Here is a 19,472-nt window from a genome sequence, read left to right on the forward strand (position 1 = left end):
GGAAGGGTTCCAGGGAAACCCCGCAAGTCCAGGCTGGGGGAGATTCCCCTGCTAGTGGGCAAAACTATCCCATCTCAGAGAACAATCTGGCTCGGTGTGTTTCGGCTCCTGTCGCCAGGACTGAATGTGTGCACAGTGATTCATTTCTGTGGCAAAGGCTCTGTGTTGACATTCAGAGGAGCCTTATCGCAGGGCTCTGGTCCTTTGGGGCTGGGCTGTTCCGGCTGCTATAAGGGCAAAGCTTTTGTTCAGTTCTCACAAGTTAAGAGAGCGGCTGAGTGCGCATTAGAGCCGAGACTCCGGTATGAAGCGGCTGATCCTTTTGATGCTTTGCCTTTGGCTGGCCAATGGGTTGCAAAGGTAAGCAGGCTTCCTTGGCCTTTCCTCACTTCTCTGGGCACCCAGGCGACAGCAGCTCTAGGGTCAAGGCTCATTCCCAAGGACTCGTGGATTGTGGCAACGGTGAATGTTAAAACAAACAGCAGCCAGAACCGTGTGCCCAGGCTTTAAACAGCACCAGACACAACGTTGCTGGGTGGGGACGGGTAGACAGGCTGGGTAACATGATGCTCATGAAACTGACGGGGAGAGCACCAGTCAGACCCAGCTTTGTAGGGACCAAGCGGGGTTTCTGTTCCCATCAGAGTATCTCCTCAATGGCTGGTGAGATGGCTCCAGCAGATGGAGACAGAGCCTGGGGACCTGACTCAGAGGAGATGGTGGGTTAATATGAATTACCTGTTGGTAAAAGGGTGTAAGAGCGTCTAAATGGATGTAATTCACTCGTGAAGGGGCCAGCAAAGAAGGACGTACCAACTGCCAGGAGCGGGGACCAGGCATAAACTCTACTACAGCGTTTTAACATTGACTTACGCCTGCTTCCAACTCCTCAGCTAGTAAGCGATAACAATTTAGACTCCTTCACCATCGCTTACCTCTGCCTAAATTACAACTCACCTCTGCACTTGGTTCTAAGATTCAGGACTACTGGGTTCTAGTCCTGGCTCTGCCTGTGAATCGCCCACGGGGCAAGTCCGCTCACCCCTTTGTATCTCAGATACAGGGCTGGCTCTAGGCACCAGCGTTCCAAGCATGTGCTTGGGGCAGCACTCTGTTTTGTTTTTTGATTGCTTGGGGCGGCAAAAAGCCTGGAGCCAGCCCTGCTCTGATATAAAGCAGGGATAACACCACCTCCTGGGAGGGCAGGGTTGAGAGTCTACACTGATGAGCATTTTAAAACACACTTTGGGGTTCTCACTGAGCACTGCCCGGGAAGTGAAAAGAATCATCATTCGGTCGTAGTCGTTAGCGTCAGTGGGCAAAATGGATCTGGATTTCTCAACACTAACAGCCAATCTCTGTGCTGATCTACTCCCCATGCAAACTCACTGGAGTCAAAGAGACACACCTTGGTGCCACTGAAGTCACTGGGTTTGGAGAGGGTGTAAATCAGAGAATAACTAGCCCCCTGAGCAAAGGACTAATTTACTCTTCGCATTGTGATCACACCTAGGAGCCTCAGTCCTCTCAAAACAGCAGCTCAACGTGCAGTCAAAAAAGCAATCAGAACATTGGGAATCATTAGGAAAGGGATAGATAAGAAAATATAGTGGCATTATGACATTTTCTATAAATCCATGGCACACCTGCACCTTTAATACTGCGTGCAGTTCGAGTTGCTCCCATATCACAAAAGATATATTAGAACTGGAAAAAAATACAGAGAAGGGCAACGGAAATTATTAGAGTATGAAATAGCTTCCAAATGAGGAGAAATTAGAAAGACTGCGACTATTCAGCTTAGAAAAGAGATGACTAAGAGGGGATCTGATAGAGAGCTATAAAGTCATGCCTGGTATAGAGAAAGTGAACAGGGAAGTGTTATTTACCCCTTCACCTTACACATAAACTAAGGGTCACCCAATGAAGTTAATAGGCAGCACCTTTAAAACAAACATAAGGAAGTATTTGTTCATACAATGCCCAGGAACTCATTGCCAGGGGATGTTGTGAAGGCCAAAAGTATAACTGGGTTTAAAAAAGAATTAGGTAAGTTCACATAGGATAGGTCCATTAATGGCTCTTAGCCAAGATGGTCAGGGATGCAACCCTATGCTCTGGGTGTCCCTAAACCTCTGACTGCCAGAAGCCGGGACTGGATGACAGTACATGGATCACTTGATAATTGCCCGGGTCTATTAATTCCCTCTGAAGCATCTGGCACCATCCACTGTTGGAAGACAGGATACGGGGCTACATGGACCATTGGTTTGACCCAGTATGGCCATTCTTATGTAATGTCATAGATCAGGACCCCCACTGTGCTGGGCGCAGTACAAAAAAAAAAGAACAAAAAAAGGTCCCTTCCCCCAAAGGCTTACAATCGAAGTAAATACCACACACCAGTACATGTGTGCCTTCTATCAGATGCCATTCACTGGGTAGGCCAATCCACCTGTACTTCTGCAAGCCTTCTTTTAATTCGGGTTCCCTAGTTCCTGTTGCTCAGGCCCATGTTTACTGGGCCAATGCCTTCTTTCCCCAGGGTGCCCCTGAGGAGACACAAATCCCTGCGGAAAATCCTGAGGGAGCATGGGCAGCTGTCCAAATTCTGGAAGGCCCAGAAACTGGACATGATCCAGTACACAGAAGATTGCTCCGCCGTCCCAGAAACTAATGAGCCACTCATCAACTACCTGGATGTAAGTTACACAGCAAGGGGTGGCGGGGAGGCAGCACTGGGGGCACTGCTTTGCAGAAATCACTGAAAAGCAACACAGGAAGCAGAGAGCGCACATTATTTTGCATGAACAGCCTTGAATGCCCTACATCCTGACCCTTGAGTTCAGCTCCTGTTAAACAGAGTCTGAGCAAAGCCAACAATAATACAATAGTGTGCCATAGTTATCTGTCTGCCCGACTTTTTACTGGTCTTTTGTCCTGTAGGTATGTGACTTGTGAATGTAATGTTGATCCCATACAAAGGTCTCCATTCAGTGTATATTATACACACACACACACACACAAATCCCACTTTTCTCCTAATCTTCTGGGCATGAAGCTAGTGACAGTAGCCTAGAGCCAAGAACCAAAATCCCCTCCAAAACTAAAATACAATCATACAAGTAGAGCAGGGTCCAAGCCAGAAGGTTTAGACCCAGAGACCAACTTTCCCAGTGGTTGGGGGTATTTCCCGGATCTGAGGTCTTAGTCTGGCCTGTTATAGTGTCAGTGGTTGTGACATTTGGTTCTAAGCATTCCTAAAGTTCAGGACATGTTTGGATCTTTATGGGGATTCTGCTCAGGCCTGTTCCCGTTCCTGCCGATGCCCGTGGGAACTGGGCCACTGAGATTGTCGGGAGCAGGCCGGAGTCCACAATCATTGTCCATTTTCATTCTGGATTTGTTACTATTTTTCTAGGCTCTTGCTGTATCTGGCTCCCGCTTTCCCCCTAGCATCATGCTGCAGTATCCCCCGCATGGTGTCAGCCATTCCAGAAACAAAGTCAGCCCATTGCAAACATCCATCCCATAGCTATCCCCCTGGAGCTTGGCTCTGCTGCGGTTTCCCATGGTGCCTATGCCTGTTGCTTTGCTCTTTGTCTAGATGGAGTATTTTGGACAGATTTCTATTGGGACCCCTCCTCAGAATTTCACAGTGTTATTCGACACTGGCTCCTCCAATCTCTGGGTTCCATCCATCTATTGTGTCAGCAAAGCCTGTGGTAAGTAGCGATTCCGCAGCTGTATATTGCTCCTGGACATTGGCTGGGGCAGAGTAGAGAGACTGGGCCTGACTCTCCACTCAGCACCAAAGTAAATCAAGAGAAAATCAAGTGAAGTCCGTGGAGATAGACCACTGTAAATGTGGGGGAAAGGGGCAATCAGCCTTGAGGTGCTTAGAGAAATTCCCCTCTTCATGGGCACCTTACTAGCTTCGCTGAGCCACTGCTTGGCAAATGCAGGCACAATTCAATATGTTCCGAAAGAGCACGAAGTGAATGCACCAGCATGGAACCCAGACCATCTGCTCTGAAATCAACCAATAGGAAAAAGGGATGTAACAAAAACGGAACCCCTTTGTCATGCACACTGTGTGTTAGGTCCTAAGAAAAAGAAAAATACATCTGTTTTGTTACAAGCTCATTGCATGTGATTGCAATGGTACCAGGCAGCCATCCTGGAAACTACAGGTTAATCGAGACTGCAGCCTTAGTTCTGGGCAGCAGTCCCAGGAATTCAGCTTCGTCGAACACTTGGTGCTGGTTCTGGGCAGCTGCAGCAGCGGTATTTTCCGGGTAATAGGCTGTGCTCAAGGATCTGGGCCAGTGGCGCTGCAGCTTTCAAGAGTGGGTTGATCAGTAGGCAGGCTCCTAAGGAGACAGATCATTGCACAACACATGTGTATTGTGCCTCAGAATTTCTGTCTTTGCCGGACACCAGATGAGGGAGCGATAGATTATTGGGACATGGATCAGTTAATGTATAATTCCTTAGCAGCCAGGGAAAGGTCAAAGGAGCCTCAAAGGGTTGTGTTGTTGTGTGTGTGTGTGTGTGGGGGAGGAGGGGTTGTCCATTTTGTCTAATTATAGACGTTGGCTCCACTCCCAGTTAAGACTCTCAGGTGGGCCTGGGATACTTACAACTGATCTTGCGCAAGTGGCCACTCTGATTCCGAGTGTCCAGCCATAATGGGTATCAGGCTGGACACCCAAAAATGGAGGGACCCCAAATCAATGAACACTTTTCATAGGGTTGGCCCTAGTCATGACAACTCGGTGCAACATGAAACATTGAAAATATATTTATAAAGAACTGAGAATTGTGTGGAGAAATCACTTACTGGACTATGTGGAGACCAGGATTCCCTTTTACTCCAACCCACTGCTTAGCACAGGAAAGGAGTTAGGGAGGGAGGAGGAATAGGTGGCTTTATGCCACCCTTTGCTCTCATTGTAGCCCATGATATAAATTAGAGCAGCCAAAGGGCTGCTCTAATCTATACTCCACTTCCAATAGCCCCCTCCTCTCTGAGGGCTCAGGGAAGCAAAAAATACTCCGGAGTGCAGCTATTCTCTGCCTAAGCCTCCTACACTGGGGGTGGGACTGGAAGAGGAGCTGGCTTAGTGCTGTTCTGGTAGCAATACACCACTGCCTGGGTGTATTCACCAGGGCCTGCTTCTACCCTTTCTACTACTCCTTTATGATCTCAGAGTGGAAGAGAGCATCAGGCCTAGGGTTTAAGTAGGCAAGTCACTTTCCCTCTCTTGTGTCTCAATTTCCCCAGCTGTAAAATGGGGATAATAATACTGACTTCCCTGTCTCACAGGAGTGTTGTGAGGATAAATTAGGCAACTATTGCACAGTGATTTGAAAACTTAAAGTGCTATCAAGTTCTTGCAATAATATGTTTACTTGCAGCACTTTATGCAGCCATTAGATGACTCCATATCTAGCATAGAGTTCCATATGGGTAGTGGTGATTGGTGTAAACAGAACACAATGCTGGAACTCAAGCTCTGTGGAAACCTGTTTCTTTAGGTCTACAAGTTGTAGCTGTTTTCTTTAATGAACCACTCTTCTTTAAGACAAACTGTAACTGGATATATGACGGTGCTAAGAATTATTATTCTTTGTAATAAAGAAAATACATCTCTAAATGCTCACATTTTGCTAGAGCTCTTTTATTTACAAGTTAACCTGACCATTCCATTGCATAGAGTAATTTCAATTGCCTCATTTTTTTTCTGTGTTTGGACAGAACCTAGCACAAGGGGGTCCTAGTTCACAGCTAGAGCTCCTAGGTGCTACAGTTATGCAAGCAATAACAGAGGCATCTTGTTTTACTACAGCTGTGCATTCCAGATTTCACCCATCAGATTCCAGCACCTACAGTGAAGTTGGGACTCCCTTCTCGATTCAGTATGGGACTGGTAGTTTGTCGGGAATCATCGGATCAGATCAAGTCACTGTGAGCAGAGTTTGGTTTTCTTTAGAAAAATTAAAAAGGTTCTACTCCCATTTTCTCTCCTGTCCATGGCACTGTGACTGCAGGACATTATTTGGTCACCATGTGAGCCCATCTCCCATTGTTCTTTCCTGGTAGGGCACTATGACTGCAGAACCTTTCCTGGTTCAGCTCCCAAGGAAGTCAGTGGGAATGGAGGGCATTCTGCACTTCGAGGGAGGTGCTCAGAACATTGCAGGATTGGGTCCTCCGGCCATGCCTGTTGTAAATGAGTGGATTCCTCACCCCACTCCTGACACCACACACACACACACACACACACTTACAACTGATACAACTAAACCCCACTTATCCACCCCTTCTCCCCAAGGGTGCCTTCATTCTTCATGAAAATAACCAAGACCTAAGGCAGGACTCAGCTTACAAACATGAGCATTAGCCCCCTAACGCCCTTCGGAGTGGGCTGATCAGAATTTCTACCTGCAGGAACTCCTGCCTTTCTCTTTAGCTCGCTGCAGAGTAAACTTTGAACTTTTATGTGCTTGCTTGGAGCCAATGAGACATACCTCATCTAATTACCAAGATGAGTCAGCATAATCGCTTTGCACTTCACAACAAGGTGCTACACGCTGAAAACCTTCCTTTCCTGTTCTCTCCTGTTATGACACCATGACCTGGCCTCCAGAAGACCAAATTCTTCCTATTCTTTCCTGCTGTGGCACCATGAGCGGCCCGTTGCTGCGGCTTCTGATGAAAGGTCAGGAACAATAAGTAGCTTTTCTTTCCCCTCCAGGTTGAAGGCATCACTGTCAGCAACCAGCAGTTCGCAGAGAGCGTCAGCGAGCCAGGAAACACTTTTCTGGATGCTGAGTTTGATGGGATTCTTGGACTGGCCTATCCGTCGCTGGCTGTGGATGGGGTTACCCCTGTGTTTGATAACATGATGGCACAAAATCTAGTGGATCTGCCAATATTCTCAGTCTACATGAACAGGTGTGAACACGATTCTGTACAAAATGGGCTACGGCCTGATGGTCAGGCCTTGTTCTCAAGGGAATTGGGAACAGGCTGGGCCCAAAGAGGGCTGTTAAAACAGGAATGGGTTTTTTACTTAGATTGTAAGCTTTCTGGGGCAGAGACTGTCTCTTTGTTCTGTTTGTACAACGCCTGGTGCAATGGGGTCCTGGCCCATGACTGGGGTTCCCAGGCACTATCCCAATACAAAGAATGAACAACAACATGAAGTATTTTGGGGAGAAAACTAATGGATTACTGTAGTTTAAAGAGCTATGTGCACAGTAATAGGATTATATAATGTGAAATGCTTCTGCTAATGGAAAACCCGGATGTACCAAATCCTCTTTTCTCCAGGAACCCGGATTCCTCTGTCGGGGGAGAACTATTATTTGGTGGCTTTGATCCGTCTCATTTCAGCGGGACTCTGAACTGGGTACCAGTCACTAAACAGGGATACTGGCAAATCCAATTAGACAAGTAAGTGTCTGTGTGGGGTGGGGATTCCCCGCAATGGCGGCTGGGGTGGGGGTGGCACTGGGTGAGCACAGATTAGAGGTAAACTGTGTAACCGTTAAACCCTGTCAATTCACAACAGCAGCAATCCAAAGCCACTCATCCCCTAAGCTACATGCACTCTCCCAGGACCTCGGTGCCATGATCAATCAATGGACAAAGGGATTCACTTAGGAAAAAGGATGCTCCCAAACCTCCTGCCTTCTCTGGCTCTTGAACAGAGACAAAGGATGGTCCTGTGCTTAGGACACTAGCCTGGAGCATGGAAGAACCAATTCCCAGCTCTGTCACACACTCCCTGTGTGACCTTGAGCAAATCACGTTGTCTTCCGTACCCCAGTTCCCCATATATAAAGTGAAGATAATAGTCCTTCCCTGCTTCCCAGGGGTGTTGTGAGGTGCCCAGATACTACAGAGACTGTGTGTGGGGGGTGTCACATGAGCACGTAACAGACAGAATTGCATCTTATGTTTTGAAAACCATGTCTGTACTGAACTAGGTTTTCCTCCCGTCTAGGGTCAGTTTTCAAAACATGCTCAGTACCAGATTTCCACAGCACACAGCCTCCAGGATGACACTCGTGGGCAGATTTTCAATAGCTCTCAGCACCCAACATGCCTGGCTCTTGCAAAAAGCTGGCCAGCATTGGGGAATGAAAAACAGAAATGTTCTCTCAAAAATAGACTTAAAGAGCCCAATATACGTACCTTGTTGATTCTTCATCTCTGCCTAGAAGCAATGTAATGTCCTAGGGTTTCTCCAGAGACCTTAACCAAAGAAAATGTAAAATATTTAAGGAAAAGCCTCACTTATATTTTATGTACATGATTTAAAGTAGCTAAAGTCTCCATTATTGATCAGCAGCCACAAGAATCCAACTTTAATATAACCTGCAAGGCATACATGTAACACACTTGCAAAGGGCAATTTGTCCCCACCTAGTGGCTGGGCCAAACAGAGAAACAACAGCCTACTAACTTCTACCAACAAAGAAATAATTCCTTTAGCTGAAGTAATAGAGACCGATGCTTTGATGCTGCAGGCCCTGAGTTCAGTTCCTGGTGTTGACCAGTTTTTGTTTTATATACACAGAAAGCAATTCTGTGAATTAATTAATTGTGCTCTCCTATCTGAGTGCCTCACAGACACCAGAGTAACCATCAAGCAAAGCCTCAGTACTTACTCTCTAACCACATGCACAATCTTATCAGACCATCCCACTGACTCTGGAATGGTTACAGTTCTGATGTGCTCTCAGCCATGCGCTGGGTCAGTGGGGAGAGGAACACATTTCCCATAGACCCTTTCTCCAATGCTTGTTCCATTTTCTTTTCCCCAGCATACAGGTGGGCGGGACAGTTGCCTTCTGTGCAGAAGGATGCCAGGCGATAGTAGACACCGGGACCTCTCTCATCACAGGTCCTTCCAAAGAAATAAAAGAAATGCAAAATTATATTGGTGCAGTGCCCACGGATGGCGAGGTAAGTCAATGTGAGATGGGCAGATACCACATTTCCTGGATGCAGGAATTCTTGTCTCCCCATGCTAGATTTCCAACCAGGATATAACTCCTCAAACAAAATATTACAGAGATATTTGAAGTTTGGCATCTCTGCTGGAGACAAGTAAAGGCTCTAGGTTTCAAAAGGCCTGATCAGACCCATATAATATGTCAGCATACAGCCCCGGTAAAGAGATAAAGGCACTCGCTATTGAAACCCTGCCTTTATCATTATGCCACTGAATACCACATCCTCATATCCTTGCTGCAAGTCCTAAGGCCTCAGAGACACACAGCCTTTCCTATATGTCACCTGGGGTCTCTGTATATAAACACTGCTGTCACATTTCAATTAAAATCTGGATGTAGCTATCCTTCCCTGTTCCCTTAAAAGCTACAAGTACTCTTGCTGGCCTATTCCCTTTTGTGTAAGACAATTATTGTTGCAGGACTGCAGCATTTAGAGATTAACAATATAGGTCCATGTGCTCGTACGGGAGACAGCATGGCTTAGAGAACAGAGTCCTGGGTTGAGAACCAAGTAATGTAGTTCTATCCTGATGCTTCTTTGCTGGGCACGTCCCTTACCCTCTCTGGGTCTCATCTGTAAGGGGCATTGGGTGTTGTAACAGCTTCCCACCCAATGCAGCGTTATTCCCTGTTGTACATTTACCACCATCCAGCAGCAACTTAGTACATTTTACATGAAATCAGGACTGTGTTTTTTCCCAGGGTTTGGGGTTCTTGTTTTTTCCAGAAGGCTCCTTCTGATAGAAGGCCATTGACCCATGACATTCACCTCCATTGAGAGTATATTGACATACAGGTAGCATCACTGCTAGCTAGAGGAAAGCTGGCTTGGGCACGCCTACATGAGCTGGAATCACACCTCTGAGCTTCATGCCTACCCCTATACAGCTGCCAGTAACAAGTCAAAGGACTAGCTCCCAGGGTCAGCTGCTTGGGAAGAGGAGAACTGTATTAGGCTTTCTGGCCTTTGGGGTCAGCATGCCAGGTAAGCCGTCCCTGCAACTGGCCCTTGGCCAATCTGTGACATGTCTGTCATTTTGCAGTACGCCGTGGAATGCAACAACCTGAATGTGATGCCTGATGTTACCTTCACCATCAATGGGATCCCATACACGCTCAGTCCCCAGGCCTACACCCTCATGGTACAAGCGTCTTCCTCATTCTAAAATTGGCATGACAGCATGCGTCCCCAGTTTCCCTTGTAGGCTTATGTTCAATCCAGCCTTGAGATGCGGGCTGCGTTAAATGCAGTCCCATTTTTAGCTCAGGCAGGAAGTTGGGAAGCACAAGAGAGCCTCCAGCCTCTAATGTTCACAAGATCAATTGCTGTTCTGTAACAGTTCGGACTATGAAAGGGGTGATAGGGAGTGTGGTCTAATGGTTAACACAGGGTGGTGGGAGTCAGGACACCTGGGTTCTGTTCCCAGCTCTGGGAGGAGTGTTGGAGCATGGGAGTGGATGCTGTATGTCCTGGAATCTATTCCCAGCATTGAGTTGGTGAGGGTCAGGTGGTTATAGCAAAGCGAGTGGGAGGCAGGAGTCTTAGAATCAGCTCTCAGAGGGGTGTGTGGTTTGGGTACTGGGCTGGTAGTTAGGATTCCTGCATTTTCTTCCTGGCCTTTCTAGAAAGGTGGAATTTGTTCTCATATTCGCAATTCCTCTTCCCCTTAGGATAATAGTGACGGCATGGCATTCTGCACCAGCGGCTTCCAGGGGCTGAACATGCAACCACCGGCTGGGCCACTCTGGATTCTGGGTGATGTTTTCATTGGCCAGTTTTACTCGGTCTTTGACCGTGGAAATAACAGAGTTGGGCTGGCACCAGTTGTCCCTTAAGGCAGTGTTTCCTAATGGTCAGAGTAAGGCCGTGGGAGTCAGTGTAGAGCTTGGTTCTATTCCTGGCTCTGCCACTGTGTGACTTTGGGCAAGTAACATCATGTATCTTTGTGCCTCAATTTCCCCACCTGTAAAACAGGGATGATCATACTGACCTCCTTTGTAAAATGCTTTGGGATCCTTGGCTGACAAGCACTACAGAAATGCAAAGTGTAGCAGGAGGCATTTGTGTAACCAATACAAAAATGTCTTTGGTAACTTTGTTAAAGCCAGTTTACAGATTTTGATTTTGCCCTTGAATCAATGGAGATTTTCATCAAATAAAGAGGATTTCAATTCTCATTTCACATCTAAAGATGCAACAATCAAACTGAATTAGATTTGGAAACTACTGCGGAAAATATGGCTGGCTTCAGTAGGCTGAATTGTGCACGGTGCCATCACCCTTCACCCCCATGAATTAAAAGCTTTGGATATGCCGGAAATAATACCTCATGGGTGTCTCTGTATTAGCAGCCTCTTCATTGGACTGGGAAGAACCTTGACTGTGCAGGAGGGGGATATGGTGGCCAAAACTACCACAACTGAGGAGGAAGTCTTTTTGTTATGTTGTCTGATTGTCTTTAGGCTGCAATTTTCAAATGAACCCAAGAGACTTCCAAGAGAGGAGCATGAGTTCTACTGAAAATCAGTAGGAGTTGGGTTTCTACCTCTCTGAGGTGCTTTTGAAAACCTTTAAAGGTAGGGTTACCATACGTCCTCTTTTTCCCGGACATGTCCGGCTTTTCGGCACTCAAACCCCCGTCCGGGGGGAATTGCCAAAAAGCCGAACATGTCCGGGAAAATGCCGGCCAGGCACTTCCCCTCCCGCGGCGGCTCTGCTCCTCCCCTGACTCTTCGGCTCTGTTTAAGAGCCGAGCTGCCCGAGCGCTATGGGCTTCAGGCAGCCCCCTTGCCTCCGGACCCCAGCCGCCGGCCGGGCACTTCCCCTCCCGGGCTCCGGCAGCGCAGGGTCCAGAGGCATGGGGGCTGCCCGAAGCCGGTAGCGCTGGGGCAGCTCGGCTCTTAAACAGAGCCGAAGAGTCGGGGAGGAGCAGAGCCTCTGGCCGCGGCGGCTCTGCTCCTCCCCGACTCTTCGGCTCTGTTTAAGAGCCGAGCGCTACGGGCTTTGGGCAGCCCCCATACCTCCGGACCCTGTGCCGCCGGAGCCCGGTAGGGGAAGTGCCCGGCTGGGGGCGCAGGGTCCAGAGGCAAGGGGGCTGCCCAAAGCCTAAGCGCTACCGGCTTCACAGTTTGCCGGGCAGCCTCCAGACCCTGCGCCCCTGGCTGGGCGCTTCCCCTCCCGGGCTCCAGCTGCGCTGGGGAAGCGCCGGCCGGGGGCGCAGGGTCTGGGGGCTGCCCGGCAAACTGTGAAGCCGGTAGCGCTCGGGCAGCCCTTTCCACGTGGCTGGGAGTGGGAGGGAGGAGGGGGCGGAGTTAGGGCAGGGAAGGGGCGGAGTTGGGCGGGGCTGGGTGGGGAAATGGGCGGGGTCAGGGCCCATGGAGGGTCCTCTTTTTTTATTTGTTAGATATGGTAACCCTATTTAAAGGTCACGTTCTGTGGTAAGGGGCAGAACTAGATGGAATGTTCCGAATGAAAACCTGATACTTCAGCTAGTTTTGCCGAGGTTGGTGAACACCTGGGCAAAATGCAGAACTAGTCTGAAGTGATCCTGGGGTGTTTATGCTTTGCAAGGTGCCCATTCAACTGGTGCTTTCCAGTGAGTTTTGCTCTGAGTGTCTGGGTTATTTCCCGAGATGTAGGGACGGTGCACGCACTTTCAGCGTGAGAGCAGGTAAAGAAAGCTTTGGGCCAATCTCCACAAACAGACAGCATTGCGGTTGGCACAGCTGGAAAGATGGATTCTAAAATGGGCAGCGCTCTGCAAAAACAGGCAACCAGTATCAAAATCTGTGTGTGTTAGGGGTCAGCCTGCCACTCACAATGGTGTCCGGAGCATGTGACTAGTTAATGGTGAGCATAGGGCTTAGAGAATACATTTAGCACCCACAGCTCACACATGATGTATCTTGAGAAATGCATGTAAGTCAGCAGAAAACAGAAGAGAGGGGAGGGTTATTATTAGCGTGTCTTTTCTGAGATTTTCACTCTTGTGTGGAAACAACTCCCTTTAACTAATAGCCAGCACAAACTGACACAGCAAATAGACCCTGTGTCAGCACATCCTAAAAATGGAGGATATCCAAGAGCAGAATTAGACATGGTGGATATTAGACATGAGCCTGAACCAACCCCCTGGATCCAGACACCTGTGAAACCAAACTGGAAGGGTATGCCTATCTTGTTCAAATACAGTGACTGTGTTGCTATCAAACTCATTTGTCATTGTGTCTGTCAACCACAATTCATTCCTGCACTCACTCCACTGCTAGTGGCACTTTGTCCAGGCACATTGCTAAATATGGTACCATAAAATGCCGTGCAACCATGTCTTCTAACATTGCCAGCTACGAATCCTGATTAGCATACAGAGATATTTGTTTCCCTCCCAAACATGAGTTACCAGGCATAACTCCACCACAAATGACAAGAGGCAGCAGTTGAAAGTTGCTTTGTATTGAAGCTCTCAAGCTCTATAGTGTACAGTGGGATTGATTGCCCCATACCATACTTACCCACCCAGTACCGAGGCTGAAGAAACACTAGCCAGATAAGCATCCAGCAAGAACCAAGAGATGGGATGCCCTAAACCCATTAATTAGAACCTTTTGGAGCATTGAAGTTTGTCTCCTATTCCAGTAGGGGGGAAGAGAGAGAGAGAGAGAGAGAGAGATACACAGACAGACAGACAGACACTCTCATAGGCATCCCTATTTTTCCTTTGAAAGGTTCACAGAAATATATATGTTAATGCTGCTAAGGCCCTGGGTGCCCTAGAAACACAGAGGAGGAGACCCATGTGGTCCTACCCAGTCCTTCTTACCCAGTAATGCAAGATTGTTCCCCATAGCTCATTTCTCAGTGTTTTGCCCCAGTAAGCTTTAGCTATTCCAAGCAATGGAGCTTCCACCTTTTCCCCTAGGAGTACTGCTGATTGAATAATGAGTTGTGAAAAATATGAATGGCGATTTTACACCTTTTTCTCCTGCAGTTCTCCATGAGGAAGGGTTTCTTTTATTCCACCAGCTCCATTGAGAGGTCGTTGAAGCACTTGGGACAAATCACTGTCAGGAAACTTTCCCTGATTCTTAGCAAAAAAAAAAAAAAAAAAAAAAAAAAAGTTCCTTTTCTTATCCCTTATTGACCTGTGCACACTACACTAAATAATTCCCTTCCTGTCTATGCCTTTTGTTCACCACTATAGTTCTACTGATGGGAACTGTATGGTAGACAGGGTTCAGGCAGCTGCCAAATTTTCAACCATCATGTCTCCTGGACCTGCTCTGAGCAGGGTCAGATGGTCTGGGGTGGTGGGACTTCTCCAAAGCACTGAGTGCTGGGCTAATTTTGGTCCCATTGAACTCAATGGTGACGCTTCCATTGATTTCAATAGAAGCAGAAATAGGCCAACGAGTATTTGAGACATTCCCACCCCATGGTGGTTAAAACACCATCTACCCATGTACACCAGAGCTACCGTGATTGCTACCACTGCCAGAGAGGCAGTGGTGGAAAATTTTAAGAACAGACTAGAATGGAGATAGCCCTTGGGTGAGAGCTCACCTGATGGTGGCGGGGACCGATCAGCATTCACTTCGCACTCCCGTCAGTACCCAGCCCAAGCTGGGGAAGCTAATGATGCAACCAGCGGACCAAATTCAGTGATGAATCCCGGCCATGTGCCACCTGAGGCACGTTGTGTGTACACTAAGAGGACAGTCTAACAGTGCTAAGTGTCTCGTGAAAAAATCTCTCTTTGGGATTTCTGTGGCCCGCACTGTATCTCAGCATCTCACAAGCTTTCCTGTGTTTATTCTCACAACACCCCTGTGAAGTAGGGCGGTGCTATTATCCCCAATGTACAGATGGAAAGCAATGGAAGTTAGGAGCCTAAATATCTTTGTTGGTCTGGGCCTGTGTAACTCCAAGGTCACACAGGGAGTCTGTGGCAGAACAGAAAGTTCCCTGAGTTGTAGCCTTACACCCTAACCACTGAACCAGCCTTCCTCACTAGCTCCCTAGAAACGCCCGTCATGTTTTAGAGATGTTGTTCTCCACCATCCTGCGACTGACTTAGTTATTTAACCACACCCACAAAGACTTTCATAATCAGCTGAAGAAGTCCTTCAAATGAGTCACATTGCGGCATACTCAGAGAAAGGATGGGGAAGGCAGCAGAGTCTGGTAGGACACCACTGGTAGGAGTTAGACCAGGCAGGAGGATGTTGAGAAGCAGAAGTGAGAGCTGGAGCCACAAACTGTTCAGCGCTCCCTGAGTCACTTCAGATTAGTACATAGTGAACATCTCAACATTTGAAAGGAGAAGTAACTGGAGGGTGAATTGCTACTGGGTCCTAGGCTTGAGGCAATCCCAGCCACGAGGCATGTTGCAGTGATTGACCTCAGAGCCTGGGATGGAAATGGATCCATCAGCTGACTCAGTCTAGGCAAAACATGTCCATTCAGCTCAGCATGGCTGAGCATGTGAACTGCAAAGAGGCCAGAAGTAGCCACAGAAAGGGTCAAAGAGAGCCTGGCCAGGCCAGGCTTGGGGACAGATTACTACTGGAATATCTAGCTGCCAGGTTTTTGCTGGTGAAACGGTGATGGTCAGAGAGCGATCCTTTGAGCAAGGCCTGAAGAGGAGGAAGGTCAGCACTGAAAAGGTAGACTTGGGAAAGGAAGACTCCAGAGCTTTGGGAAAGGATGTGGTGAAATTCTAGGGCCTGGCAAGGCAACTGTAGGGATTTAGGACCTAATCCAAAGGCCACAGTATTTCCATTGGCAGTAATGGGTTTTGGATCAGGACTTTAGGGCACAACCTAAGGCCAGGGCAACTTTGGGAGCAGATGAGAGAGAAGATCACCACCACCTGCCAGAGGAGAGTTCTCCAGAGTGCAGGAGGGTGCCTGCTAAATCCTGCCTTGGGTGCCATGGGCCCATAACATGCTGCATCATCTGCTGCGTGCGCATGCCACGCTCTGGGCTGGCATCGTTTTGAAAGCATGCGTTGTGTCCTTTGCTGTTTACAGAACAAGAACAATGTGACGAGCCCACAGGGGCACAGTTAGGCCCCACATCATCATACACAAGCATGCCAGGCCTAGTGATAGGCATATTGCCTTTCTGATTGGTTTTCGTTCGCTTCTAAACGATAGAATACAGTGCGCTCCAGTAGACAGCTCACAAACTATTTAAGGAGTTGCTACCCGGTTCCTATACAGCATAGCATGGCCGTGTAACAAGGAGCAAGGACATGCCTTCGATCTGCATGGACAAGGGGTAAACTCCAGGTAAGCTGTCCCCCTACCCTTGTTGCCCAGTGCTCAGGGCTATACGAGCATTTGATTGGGAGGGTGCCAGACTCTGCAGGACTGGATTGAATCCCACACAGAGTAGTTTCCCTGTTCTATCTAATCTTTAATGTATTTTATTTACCTTTGTAATGCCTGGGAGGTGGGACGGTGCTATCACCCCATTGCACAGATGTGGAATGGAGGCACAGAGAAACTTTGCAAGTTCCCCAAGGTCACACAGAGAGTCTGAGGGACAGCCTGGAATTGAACCAAAGTCCCAGCCTAGCACCCTAGCCCTTGGAACACCCTTCCTCTCTATCGTTGCCCGGGCTCTCCTCAGTCCTCCTTGGCTTAGTTTAACTCTTTTCGATTTCTTGTTGTTCGAGGGGGAAAAAAAAATCACCTATCTGAGTCTGTTTCTTTTTTTCTGTTGAGTCATACGACAGTCACGCTGGCTGTGAAATTGCTGCACTGCCTGGGCCAAGTAGTAGTACCCCTTTATGGGGAACTGATCTGTGTGTGTAAAAAAGCAGAGCACGGTGCTTTTCGGTAGAGTCAGTGCTTGTAAAAGAGACTTTCAGCTTGGTTTGCAGCATGGTTAGGCCAGTGCTAGGCTAGGAAAAACTGGACCGGTAATTCCCCACTTCTGGGAGCGGTAGAACAGGCAAGATCCGGTGTTTTATCGCTGTGCTGTCTGCCCCAACCTTGACTCCATTCCTCAGGATGAAGAGAAGGATTTCCAGTCAGACAGGCCCCCAAACTGTGCTTTTTGAGGCGGGAAAACCCTTCACGAGGAGCCTGTCTCTTCCTTTGAAGCACCGGGGGCTGGCTACATGCTGGGTAATAACATGAGAGCAATCCAGGTTTCTAAAACTAAACTGGCTCTTCGTTAAGAGAACGAGTTACAGAGGTGGTGCAACTACAGCTAGCATTCCAGCCATGTGCACACAGACTGGCTTCCTGGTAACTCTTCCCTCCAGGTTCCATGCAGGTTGCTCAATCCACTGTCAGAGGCACAATATTGGACTAGATGGGCCACAGGCCTGATCCAGTCTGGGAATGCCCAAAGTATCTGCAAGAGTCACTTGCAATCAGTGAACTTCTCCTGCCACACACCTGTGCTTTCCCCAAATTTAACAAAGAGTATAGGGTGCCCTCCCCCGGCCTGTGCATGACTCATTGTGCTGCTGCTATAGCCAGGAGACAGCTCCCACACCCACCCACATAGCACAAGACGGCTAGAAAACCAAATCCAAACACTGGTTTCAACAAGGAAGTGTCAAGAGTCAGCAGAAATAGAAAAAGGCAGTATGTACAGAAGTGGCTCCAGGTTACAGGGCCCCTGCATGAATTCAGATGGGAGGGCCCGTAGGCAGACCTCAGTAGCAAAGCTAGACCATGTGGGGAAATGCTGGTCCTTAAGGGACATAAGCGATCAATTGCCAGCCAGGTAGGGCATAAGGGAGACCTGGAGAGAGTGGTTTCCCTAGGTTCATCTTCCTGGATGTGGGAGGTTGGGATAGGTAGTTGCTCAGAGACAGGACTCCCCATAGCCCAGTACCCTGTCTGACACACCTGGCAAATGCAACAGGCTTGTCCCAGCATGCAGAATGATAAAGAACAAACACCTTTAGTATTACATACCTTAGGCACTCCCTCCTCCAGGAAACACCCATCTCTTGGTGGAGCCTGTGTTGGCCACCTCAGTGTTTGCTCTCAGATTGGATCAGACATGCCCTGAAGAAGTTCTCTAGTGTACAGCTCACCCAGCAAGGCGTTCTCCAGGAGCAGCCACTTGTAGTTCAGATCAGAATCACCGTCCGTCCTTATGCACACTCGGATTGTAGCTGGGCTCAGGGAGAGATTCCACCCATGCAGCAGTGTGGCATACAGTTAGGTGCCCCAAGAGGGAAGGGACTTGCATCTCTGGGAAGCATCATTCTTTAGCCAGGAGATACCGAACTAGATAGATCATTGGTCTGTTCCACCATAACGGCTCCTGTTTGCCGACATCAGAAGTCATGCCGATGGGATACTCATATTTTCCTCTGGACGTGACTATAGTTCAGGTTACTGGGAGTATCACACAATTGGAGGCTGAATTCTCTCCTTTTTAACCATTTGTGCCAATGTAAATAGCCTGACATCCCTAGTGACTGACTCCTCTATTGGAGGCAGGATTTCTAGTGGACAGGAGTACTGGAGTCCGGAGAGCTGAGTTCTATTCCCTGCTGTGTGACTTCCCTTCTCTGTGCCTCAATTTCCCCATCTGCAAAAAGGAGATAATGCAGGGTGCTTTGCGATCCAGAGAGCCGGGACAGCACAGCACAGACAGCCCTACACCTTGACTTACCAATATGCCTCAAACCTGCTCTGAAGAGCAGTGCAGTCTCTGCACCTGTTCAACCCTTGGCCTCTCTGCTGAGGTTGCCAGCAGAGTGGAAAGAGGTGGAAAGAGTGAGGTAGACAGCAGTGCACCAGGAAATGGGCTGAGGCCAGGTCCACACTACAAACTTCTGCCAGAATAGCTATGTCACGTCGCGGTGTGACCTCTGACCAGGAGCAGCGCCAGGGTTTTTGCTGCCTTAGGCGGCAGTGCTCCTCCTCCGAGCATTCGGCGGTGGGGGTCCTTCCGCTCCGCATCTTCGGGGCACTTCGGCGGCACTTCGAAGTGCCCTGAAGATGCGGAGCGAGTGAAGGACCCGCTGCCGAATTTCCACCGAAGACCCAGAGCAGAAGGACCCCCCGCCGCCGAATTTCCGCCGAGGAAGGCAAAATGCCGCCCCCCAAATCCTGCCACCCTAGCTGACCGCCTAGGTTCGCCTAGTGGAAGCGCCGGCCCTGCCTCTGACCGACATAGGTGTGCCAACAAGGGTCACTAGTATAGATGGGGTTATACCAGCGAAAGCGCAGTTTTGCTGGTATGAGCTGCATCAACACTAGGAGTGCTTTGCTGGTGTAATAGATCAGTACAACTCTACCAGCAAAATGTTCCTAGTGTAGACACAGCCTCAGACTCACCTGATAGCCATCAGTTGGTAACAGCTCTCTTACCAACCTGGGCTGGCTCACTTGGCCTTATCAGTACAGGCGAAGCCCAGGCCAGGGAGTTGACTCTGCAGGACTCAGGTGACAATGGCAACGTAATC

At 48.6% G+C, this 19,472-nt stretch overlaps 1 protein-coding gene across 1 annotated transcript; it reads left to right on the forward strand.

The window, feature by feature from the left end:
- The first annotated feature begins 202 nt into the window (after window positions 1-202).
- Window positions 203-11,221, forward strand: CTSE (cathepsin E). The gene is made up of 9 exons (XM_005306437.4): window positions 203-360; window positions 2,546-2,702; window positions 3,608-3,725; window positions 5,853-5,971; window positions 6,762-6,961; window positions 7,340-7,462; window positions 8,839-8,980; window positions 10,074-10,172; window positions 10,702-11,221. The coding sequence occupies exons 1-9, from the start codon at window positions 305-307 to the stop codon at window positions 10,864-10,866; spliced, it is 1,179 nt and encodes a 392-aa protein (XP_005306494.2). The 5' UTR covers window positions 203-304; the 3' UTR covers window positions 10,867-11,221.
- Window positions 11,222-19,472: the final 8,251 nt, after the last annotated feature.

This window comes from Chrysemys picta, chromosome 4, assembly GCF_011386835.1.
Source record: "Chrysemys picta bellii isolate R12L10 chromosome 4, ASM1138683v2, whole genome shotgun sequence".
Lineage (NCBI taxonomy): Eukaryota > Metazoa > Chordata > Testudines > Emydidae > Chrysemys > Chrysemys picta.

Coding starts and splice junctions, on each gene's coding strand:
- CTSE (XM_005306437.4), top strand. CDS start 305: ATGAAGCGGCTGATCCTTTTGATGCTTTGCCTTTGGCTGGCCAATGGG. Junction 3,726..5,852: donor TTGTGTCAGCAAAGCCTGTG/GTAAGTAGCGAT, acceptor GTTTTACTACAG/CTGTGCATTCCAGATTTCAC. Junction 6,962..7,339: donor TTCTCAGTCTACATGAACAG/GTGTGAACACGA, acceptor TCTTTTCTCCAG/GAACCCGGATTCCTCTGTCG.